Genomic DNA, 10,763 nt, shown 5'->3' with positions numbered 1-10,763 from the left:
TTGTACAGTTTTGCACAATTTAACGTTATTTGCAAAATAATGTACATTTTAAAGTAAATGCAGAGTAAAATAATATTACAAAATCTAAATCTTGGTCATGGTGACCTACTTTCGCATCAGATCAGTTCTGGTATCTTAGTCTATAAAACCGATGTAGAAACGCTTGCACAGAATTGGTCACATTACTGAAACTTTATTGGCTGTCCAATTAAGGCTATCTTCGATTCGGGCTGTGCAAGGACAGCCACCTGTTTCCATGTATTCCAGTTCCCAAGCTGAGACTACAGTTGGACAACCTTAATGGTACTGAATAACAAATCCCTATTTTCAACTATGTGTCAACGACATTATTAAACATTATTTCAGTCGCAAAACCAATTTTTTAAAGTACGCACAGAGCAATTATATATATATATATATATATATATATATATATATATATATATATATATATAACTGGACGTTTACACTTTAACGTGACAAAAATATTATTATTATTATTATTATTATTATTATTATTATTATTATTATTATTATTATTATCCCGCTGTATACATCGAGTGCGTTCTTGATCCCCGAATGTGTTAAACTCAAACGCATGCTGTATTGACCTCATTTCCTTTGTGTTTGTGTGCTGAGTTTCCTGGCTGGTCGAGGGAGTGGAACGTGCTGACGGCTGGAGGACAGAGAGAGCGAGAGAGGAGGAAAGCTTTTGCTAAGACTGAACAAAAAGAAAGAAAGATCTAGCGCGGGATAAGCCGTCCTTCAGCATCACCGCCTTTTTAGCTAATAAATCGCTAGTTCAGGTGACATGTCAGCGGGTTGTCAGCACAGTGATAGCAGGGCCATCCCGACCAGGACGGTGCTGATCAGCGACACAACGCAGCTACCTCATGATTACTGCACCACCCCTGGCGGTACTTTATTCTCCACCACTCCTGGAGGTAACACGACCCAATGCATAATTTTGAATGTATAATAATGCGGAACCTGTTATACGGCTTCGCCCAACAGCGTATGCGTGCAAACACGAAGTTTACTGTGTTAGTCACGTGTTAAACCCAAACAAAACAGCGCACAGCCCTTACGCAGGGATCTTGAACCTGATTGTAAATAAATAATTTATGGGCACAGTAAGTATTGCATTATGCGAAAATATGTTCCTTGCTAATACTATACAGTTTACACAGGTAGATTGTTGGTTTTTTTTTTCTTCCAGCATGGTTATGATTTTGCTCAGCCTTTGCCATTTTTTGGTCACTTCCCCTTATGTTACGTAATGTACGTAAAGTAAAAGAAAAAATAAAAGATTAAAGTAAAATAAATAGCTAGTTTGAATGTACTACTTCATAGTGATTGAACTTGAGTAACCTGTAAAGCAAAGATCATCTAAAAAAAAAAAAAAGCAGAAATGTTTATTTACAATACATACTGTATCCTGTCTGTTCTCGTACTGTGAAAGCCTAACTGTCGAACGCACTAGGTTAGTAAAGCATATGATTTTTTTTTTTTTAATCCTTGTCACAATACAAATTAAAGTCGCAGTTTGTGAGAGGACCCTGGTGCTTAAAATCAATGAGAGATTTGAACTTCAGAAACAAGTTCATTAGTACTTCAGCGTGGTGCCTTGTCAAGTAAAAGTACACGTTTGAAAAGACACACATGAAAGTGTACTTTTAAGACAGTTACCACAGCTTCTTCAGTCGGTGTCAGCATACAGAATGGAAGTCAGTTTTATGAATTCAGTGTTGGGGCTTTGGTCAAATCAAGTGCAGGTAAATGTTTTAACGTATGTGGTACTTTGGCTAGGTACCCGGATTATCTATGATCGCAAGTTTCTGTTGGATCGCCGCAATTCCCCTCTTGCTCAGACTCCACCTGCTCACCTCCCTGTTATCCCTGGAGTGACCAGTCCCCAAACCATCATTGAAAATAAAGAAGAAACTAAAAATATGAATAAGCACGAGAGGAAGACAGCAGCAGGTCGGTGCCTTTGTTCTTTCAGTGTACTTCATTTGCTTTGTGTGCCTTTTCTACAGCTGTTACAGATGTGCAAAATATATGAATTACTTCAGTCTTTTAAGCAAACACTTCCTGTCGGCATTGCTTCACATTTGTTTTGAAACACGATCACAAATGTTTTGACTGTGACTTAAGATGGCTGCCAAATTGTCGTCATGTTACTTTTTTCTCTCTGGATGATAGACCTTAATGCACGAGATGGTGTGGCCATATCTTTTTCACATACCCATTTAACTTCATGTGAACAAACTGTTCTGTCAAAGATGACAATCCCCTTTTGTTTTTGTTTCCAAAAAAAAGAAAGAAACAATGTTTGGTGAATTGCAACAAATTAAAAGTTTCGTACAAACGAGATGATCGTGTGGTTAGTACTGAGGACTAATGGGAGACTGCAGGATAGTTTCAACTGCAGGTTGAGTTTTAAGATGTTTTCAATTACAACAAACACAATGTATCAGTCTTCTGCCCCCTAGAGGATTGTAAAACAAATTAATCCAGTGATTCCGCGAAGAGCTATACTAACTTGTTACTTATGAATAGCACCATTTGATGTGTATTTAACGAACTAAACAAAGCAGTTTTTTTAAAGTAAGTTATCATAAATAAAAAAAAATGAAAAACATTACATGATTAAAAGGTTACACTTAATTAAATGTAAATGATTATTGTAAAAAAAAAAACCTGGATTTCCTTCACTAGTGCTAAAAAGCAGCGATCTAGTCTTTTCAACTTCAGGTACTGAATATCTTCACATTGATTGTTATAGAAATGTAATTGACATCGATCTCACTCTTTAGTGCTGAAAGGAAAATGTTTTATTTAAAAACGTACTGCAGAATGCACATTTATTTTCACATGAAGGGTATTATTATAATTCTACAATACAATTGTAATTGAAATATGCAGTACAAGAATGCAGCACTCCTATTACCCTATCCCCACCCCACTCACTGCCATTTTCCCATACACCAAGTAGATATGAGCAGTTTAACCCTGATGCCTGTACTAAACAGTTTTCCCTGTATTTTTTGCAATTTTGTTGCAGTTGGTAGGACGATAGTACAAAGCTGGAGATGTTCTGCTGAGTCTCGTACTAGCTAGTACTTGACTTTGTACAGGACTAAGGACTACATTGTCACAATTGACCAAAAGTTTTTACTTTGTTATTAAGTTTTTAAGAAGTTGAAGAGCAGGATCTTGAAGAATCAACAAACAATATGCCACTACCTACTGATTTCCACTGTCAAATCTGTGTCTGCATCTCTTGTGTATTAGTAAGTACTGTGTTTCTTTCTTTTTTTACTTTAAGGAGATGACTCTCAGTTTGAGATGGACATCTAGCCTGGAAGAACCGCAGTGGAATACTTGGCATCGCCTGGTACCTGTGTGCCAGTGGCTTGGCTTGTAAAATGCTGTGAGTCATCACAGCCATCTCATTTAACAGCCTCTTCAAGTTTAGAAAGGAAGTTTAGTAATGTGGCAAAACTCCCCTTAGGTTCAGCTTGTTGGTGATAAAATGTTATCTATTGTATCATATAGGGCTGTGCCAACTGATTGTTATTTCAAAACCACTTGTTGCATTTTTTTTAAAACATTATTTACATCCTTTAATGTGACAGATTGGACAGATATGAAAAAGATCTACCTGTATTATGCATATAGATATTAAAACTCCTTAGTATGATTTTTTTTTTGTTTAATAATTATGCAGAAAGTGGGGAAATATGTAAGCATATGACAGAAAAGCAATAAATGTGTGTGCTACATAACTTTAGCTTTCCAAGTCGAATGAAATACAGACTGCTATTACTGAAATTCAAATAAATCCTTCCTGACAGGTCCACAACAAATGCGTGTGTCAGCCTCTAAAATATGGGCCAACTTCACCTGTCTTTAAAGCCAGGCTTTTAGCTTTTCATTGGCTATGCCTGAAACTAGTTGTTTATAGGCTGTGATTGAAAACCTTTTGTATCTTTGGAAGTGATTGTGTTTGTCCTGGAATGGTCTGGTCTGCTAGGTATTTTTCATTTGGTAGCAACAGTATTTTCATTTGATTAGATTTTTTGAGGCAATACTGAATTATATTAAACACATTTCCAAGTGCATAGGGGGCACTAACAATCGTCATTAAAATGGGCACAGCACTGCAGTGTCATTTCAAGCACTGGATTTCTGGAATGTACCAAATGCAAGCTTGATGGGTTCTGCTTTTAGTTCTCTCTAGTAAAGGTAGTGTTGTCTGGGTAATGCTGCTACTGTCAGCTGGGTTGAATGGTTCAACATAGAGATAACTAGGATGTAAGTTATAATTTAATACATATGTATTGTTTCATTTGCAGTGAATAATTTGATTTGCTGGCACAACCCTGCAAAATATATATATATATATATATATATATATATATATATATATATATATATATATATATATATATATATATATATATATATATTTTATTTTTTTTTAAATAAGGCCTTTATTTAACCAGGGCGCTTGCTTCTTAAAGATTTTGCTCAAATGAAAACCTTTACGAAATAACCAATAAACAGTAGTCTGGTAGATTTAGTCAAAATTCCTTTAAGAAAAAAAAAAAACTTTATTTATTTTTATGGGGGGTATTCGTTTGGAAGACATATGAAACAAAATGGGGTTTGTATTACCGTTCTGGCCAGGTGCATCTCTGATACTGCCACATTAGAATTATTAGACTGTTTTTTGCAAACACTTTCACTGGTTTTCTATGCATTTTATTTCTTGAAGTCTATAAACATCTACACTATAAAAGGCAGTGCATTCAGAAGGCCAGGTCATGTTTGGACTGGCTATACCATTTTTTTAAGGGCACTTGCATCTTTGAGAAAGGAGGTCCTGGTGTTTGTGAATAACAATGTTTGACTTGAATAATAATTGTTTATAGTTTTGAGAAAGCAGTGATCTCAAGATGCACTATGTAAGTATGAGTGTGTACATACAGTATGCAGCACGATGCTATCGTTTTGAGAAGGTTATTCTAAATAGGCATTCAAACATGTTTCAAAGCAAAACAAAAATCTATACTCGCACTGGTTTAAGCCATGTTTCGTGAATATTTTCTAAGTCCTTAATCATTAAATACAAACATTTGATTACATTTATAGATACATCTTGTAGAAGAAGCTTTCTCAAAAGAACTAAACAATGAATCAATCATGTGACTTGCATGTATAGCTGGGTTTTCACTTCCAGAATAGAATTCAAACTAACACCTGCTGTCTAACTTTTCCTGTATGCGGTCAAAAAAGGTCTAGTTTTTGTGTGTGCATTTTGTTTTGTTTATCATCTGAAATTCATCATTTGTCAATATTAAGGTTTCAGAAAATACCCGAAGAGAACAAAAATATTATTTGAGAGATGGGAAGGTCATTTCTGGAAGATGAGAAATGAAGGAGAGGAAGTAGGCAGAATTTAGCAAAAGAAAATTACCCTTCCTACCCCACTACAGTGGAACATTGTGTGGCCTTACCTTATGTGTTTTTTTGCTTTCCACATCTGGTTCCCTAAAACTTAAAATAAAAACTTGCAATCTGGATAGGGCTAAAATTCAATGCTAATGCCCCTTTTCAAGTATTTAAAGGAAAGCTGCAGTTATTTGACATTTTTGTTTGTTATCATTATTTGAAGACATTATAAATACTGCTCTGCAGCATTAAAACACAAATGTATTTATACTGTAAAGTTACTGTTCTGTTTTGACAGACCTAAATAATGAATGTAACTGATATTGTTATAAAGTCAATCCATGTAAAGAGACCATTAGAGGTTCTATTAAGGTAAAATGTATATTTTTATTTCACAAGCATGGAGGCTAGATGCAAAAATGTTCTGGTCTTTAATGTTTTTCTATTTTTGTTTTTGAAGGACATGGAATTAAAATCAGCATATTTGTCACACTGCTATGTAAATGCTGGAATCATTTGGTTTTATGTTCTGTTTAATGATCTGTATCATGTGAAAAAGCATACTTTGTGTTAAAGGATTGTTTTCTGTTTTTCTGAGCACATATTCCAGATACCTGAAAACCAGCTGTTGCTAGCCTAATTTGGCTGTAACTGTACATTATGGAACAAAGCAGAAAAAAAGCTCCATGTGACACTTTTTTTTCTGTTTCAAATTCTTTGTAATAAAAGTGTACTTTCAAGTGAAATCATGCCAATGCCAGTAGACACTGTTAGAATAAGATCAATAAAATTCCTTAGTAATAAGGATGTCATAATAACACGTTTGTTGGCTTTAATTTTGTTCACCCATCATAAAGTACCATTTAAGAAAATGCAACCCAAAGGCAGCTTTGACCTGTACATGCATACCTTTACCATTGAGTATAAGATTATGTTGTTGACTGGACTGGACTGGTACATTATTTTATCCTTTTCTTTGTTAATTTAAGGACAACACAGTGCAATTTATATGTGAATTTATTTTCTCGTGTGGCAGAATAGTAAAATAATAGCTCATCTAAGTATATAACTTTTAATTAATACAATATTTACAATTATATAAAAGCTTAAAATAGCCTTTTTTACATCACTGGCTGCAGTCTACATCTGACGTATCAGAGTGCTTAATTGGTCTTTCGATCCATTCAGTGTCAGTATAAAGACAAGTCAATGGTGTTTTATTTGTAAAGACAACCATTTAAAACTACAATCTTATTATCTAACTTCAATGCTTAGCACATTTTTTACAGACCATTCTTCGCATGGGTGACATAACCACCCCCTCTCCCCCAGATCTTGTTTGTGCACTACTTTGATAGCTAATCAAACTAATGCTTAAATGCAAAACCATTATAATTTCCGTTTGGCCTCCTCTGCATTATATCACCCAGCCATTCAATAAATATAAAAGTTCTATAAACCTTGAAACACACCAGTGGTATCTTCATGGCACCAAACAGTAAAGTTAAGTGTGTCGATTTGTACTGAGAACCATGCATAAGCAATGTGGTACTATAATAAGGTTACAGTATTTCCAGTGTTTTCATTTTCTTTGCGATGCATGCAGGTGTTTTGCTAATCTTTCATTCACTTTCCTCAAGCTCCTTCAGGCATTAACCAGCTCTAGCTGTTTGGAAGTTTCCATTGCCTCAGCTTGTAGAAAGTAGTGCTCCTTCTGCTGTAATTTCAGGTAGACATCAATTCATATCTTTGCTGTCGGTTCTTCAGTGGCAGCCACATTCTTCGACAGTCATTTCCTCGTGATGGCGGAGCACCACCTCCCCGTTCTCATGATAGAGCATGCTCAGTGAGCTCATTTTGGTCGCAACACAGCATGGAGAGGGAACCCGGTCAGGGTGGTAATGCTTCAGCAGACTCTAAGGAAGAGAAAACAATCAATTTACTATTGGTTAGTCACAATATTATAAAAAATATACTGGTATCATGTCACCTATACCGGAGGAGCTCTGAGTATTCTAGCTACCAGTAGATACACCAAGTCACTTTTACAAAGCAGTTTGTGTGTGTGTTGTTAGGCAGGAGACAACCACCTACTGTGCTGCAATTCTGCAATACAACTCACCTTGAAGTGTCTGACTGTGATTATACAATGGACTGTTCCATAAGAGAAACCAGGATAACTAGATACAGAATCACTTGGAATTTTTAGCCAACCAGCATGCACTGATTTTGTTGTTGTTGTTGTTTTTTTTAATGTTGCCATTCTCTTTAGGAAGGTCAGTACCTATTATAAGACACATTTTCATATAGGCTAATAAGATAAAAGAATGTTAACTGGATATAAATGGAAAAAAAAAACACTCAATTGACAATACTTTTACTGTGCCTCCTTGAAACGAAGTTGTTTATTAGGTAGGTTACAAATTATATTACTCTGCATTTATTACACTGTTACCCTATAATTATTTTGATTATGAAAACAAAGTTTAAAATTCTAATGTTGTTGACTTGTTTACCTACCTTGAAAAGTTTAATGAATAGTCTGTGGCTGTTTGATCATGAGTGCAGAACCACAAAATAATAATGCCGTTAAAAAAAAATAAAACCGACCCTACCTGCATGTACGCATGATTCGTGGGCTTGAAATCCTCTCCGACAGGAGTAGGGCACTCACCTTCGCAGCCGTATGCATTGTATCTCTTGGGGAAGACAATCCATGAGCCCCAGCCAATTTGATTAAAATCTATGTGAAAATCCACTCTACGACAAAGGGGTTTTCTACTGACCGCCCCGTGTTCTGGTGGGGGGTTTATAGGCCAGTTTCTCTGTTTTCTGTTGCGTTTTTGTCTTTTTTGCTGTTTATCTTCACCCTTTCTGTCACCAACCACAAATTTGGACTGTTCAGCTGTACGGAGCAGGCTGGCCGGGGGTCCCCTTTCTGCTTTCAAGTGGGAATAGACAACCAGTAAGACCCTATCGTTGACAGCATGCTGATCTTGTGGGCTTTCCATGGAAGACAGGGTGATTCTGTGGCCCCGTGGGTTCCCCTTGACTGGTTTGACTTTCTTTGTTGTCTTGATTCTTAACTTGTTGGAATACATGTTTGTGTTAAACCATCCAGTTAATAATTCCGTTACATTGTAGACTTTCCAGTTGGTGGATGAGTTCACCACCGATGATGTAGAGAATAAACCAATGTGCTGCTGATAGCGGCAAATTCCATTCTTACAGGGATATTCATGTGTGTGGCGGATTTCCACTGAGGAATCGGTGCGAGTCGGAAATGTGGGTAGCCTGATTCTTAGCTCAGCCATCTGAAGTTCTTCGTCTGTGAGCAGTGAAGAAAAATCAAACGTGGCGACCCATTGACTTCCAATTTGTCCAAAAGCTTTAAAAAAAAACAAAAACGTTATAACTATTGAATATTTAATCAATATGAACATGTATATCATCGTATCATCTTCAAGACTATCTTATTTATCACACATTGTGGCAAGGTGTGCTGCGTTGTTAACTTCTGTCGTGAGTCTAATAATTTGTGCAAAGAAGGTGAAACATTTCTTTTAATTAGCGATTGAGGACTGTAATGAATTATAAAGCCTTGTAATGCCATGAAAGCGCTAATTTACAGAATAGCATACTGCATTGATCAATAGGATCGCTTAACTATCTATCCCTCATTTAACTAATTGTTTAGTCTTTTGTTAAGGACGCCGACAACTAAAACTGAAATGTGAAACACATCAACAACACAATCTGTGATCCTGTGAAATACCGTATATGTTTTTATAATAATAATAAAAAAATAAAAAATAAAATTAAAAAATAAAAACTCAAAATTTTAAGACTAAACACAATGCTAAGAAATCAGTAAAAGGGAAATCCATAATATTATTTAATACAAAAAGTGTTTGACAGATTGTTGAATACATTCTTCATATTAACTTTTGTATCAAGTTATGAATTAACCGAAAAAAACGTTAGACGTAGGATCATATAGAAATATGATTATATGAAACGTAATCATATTTCTATTTGAAATATAAACGAAATAAATACGAACTCCATCCTAGCAAATAGGACAAAAAAGTATTTTTCAAAGCCCCTGGCTGTTGTTTTTATGTGCTTGGTCTTGTTACATACTGCCCTAATGGCTATGGAGGAAACGGGACACTTATGTAATGGCAGGTTAAGGAACTAGATGGGCTAGATAATCTAATCAAGGCTAGTGTGAAAATAACTGTGGCAAGATGTTGATTTGGGTTTCAATTGATTTGTATAGTACTGTCTGGCAAGAGCCTCAATCCACATCACCTAGTTAAGGAAACGCAGTCTGCCTTGAGAATTAGAGTAAAAAGAGGCTCTCACACACTGATCCCTGGTGATGCTTATTCATCCAGGGAGCTGGATGTGTATTGAACGTTTTCTGAGATGTCTGGGACAGAGATTTGACAACCATACAGGGTTACTAAAACATCAGAGAGGCAATCTGAACAATAAAGATGGACAGAACCGATGGGTGTTAAAACAACTTTAAAGCTAAATGCGACTGACATGACACGCACTGATTAAAAAAAAAAAAAAAAAATTATGCTGGTGCATTATTTAAGAATGACAAGTTCGTGATGTTTGTAACATAGAGGCCTACAATAAGTGCAGAAGTAAGCTTAATAATAATAATAATAATAATAATAATAATAATAATAATAATCATCATCATCATCATCATCATCATCATCATCATCATCATCATCATAGTTAAACACCAAAGTACTAACCAGCATTGTATAATCTATACTATAGCCAAACTCTACTATTTATTAACAGGTTGTTAGCAAGGTACAAAATGGAAAGGAAAATGAATATATATATATATATATATATATATATATATATATATATATATATATATATAGCTCCTTACTTTTTGCAATTACACTTCTGACAGTGTCGGGCTCTTTCACCACTGCTTTTTGCTCATCGCCTTTCGAAGCTCCAGACCGATTTGCAGACTTCAAACTTCTATAAAGATGCATCATGTAAGGAGGAAAGTGATATCCAGAAGAACGCTTGGGTGCAGAGATCCCTGGTACTGAATCCAAAGAGCCATATCCAGCCTTGTTGGTCTCTTGTGTCAAAAGCAGAGACGAATGTATAAGAACACTTAAAATTCTGAGTAGATTCATGCTGGACCAGCTGTGGCGGATCAGTGACAGTTTAGTATTGCATCGGGTAGGTCAGGTTGGCTTTTATATACACACCGCTTGATGCATAATTAACAAGCACGCTTGGGCATTAAAGAA

General features: G+C 35.7%; 2 protein-coding genes across 2 annotated transcripts; one reads left to right on the top strand and one right to left on the bottom strand.

Annotated features, from left to right (window-relative positions):
- Nucleotides 1-589: 589 nt before the first annotated feature.
- Nucleotides 590-6,278, top strand: LOC117415882 (eukaryotic translation initiation factor 4E-binding protein 2-like). The gene is made up of 3 exons (XM_034026793.3): nucleotides 590-944; nucleotides 1,810-1,983; nucleotides 3,332-6,278. The coding sequence occupies exons 1-3, from the start codon at nucleotides 812-814 to the stop codon at nucleotides 3,361-3,363; spliced, it is 339 nt and encodes a 112-aa protein (XP_033882684.2). The 5' UTR covers nucleotides 590-811; the 3' UTR covers nucleotides 3,364-6,278.
- A 212-nt stretch (nucleotides 6,279-6,490) lies between these two features.
- LOC117415811 (nodal homolog) lies at nucleotides 6,491-10,646 on the bottom strand. Its single transcript, XM_059027821.1, has 3 exons — nucleotides 10,385-10,646; nucleotides 8,076-8,935; nucleotides 6,491-7,376 (listed from the first exon to the last, which is right to left on the bottom strand). Exons 1-3 carry the CDS (start codon nucleotides 10,644-10,646, stop codon nucleotides 7,224-7,226), a joined length of 1,275 nt encoding a protein of 424 aa, XP_058883804.1. The 3' UTR covers nucleotides 6,491-7,223.
- Nucleotides 10,647-10,763: the final 117 nt, after the last annotated feature.

The sequence above is a fragment of the Acipenser ruthenus genome, chromosome 7, assembly GCF_902713425.1.
Source record: "Acipenser ruthenus chromosome 7, fAciRut3.2 maternal haplotype, whole genome shotgun sequence".
NCBI classification, from domain to species: Eukaryota; Metazoa; Chordata; class Actinopteri; order Acipenseriformes; family Acipenseridae; genus Acipenser; species Acipenser ruthenus.
Note: the sequence above shows the minus strand (reverse complement) of the source record. Positions and strands in the feature narration are given on the sequence as shown.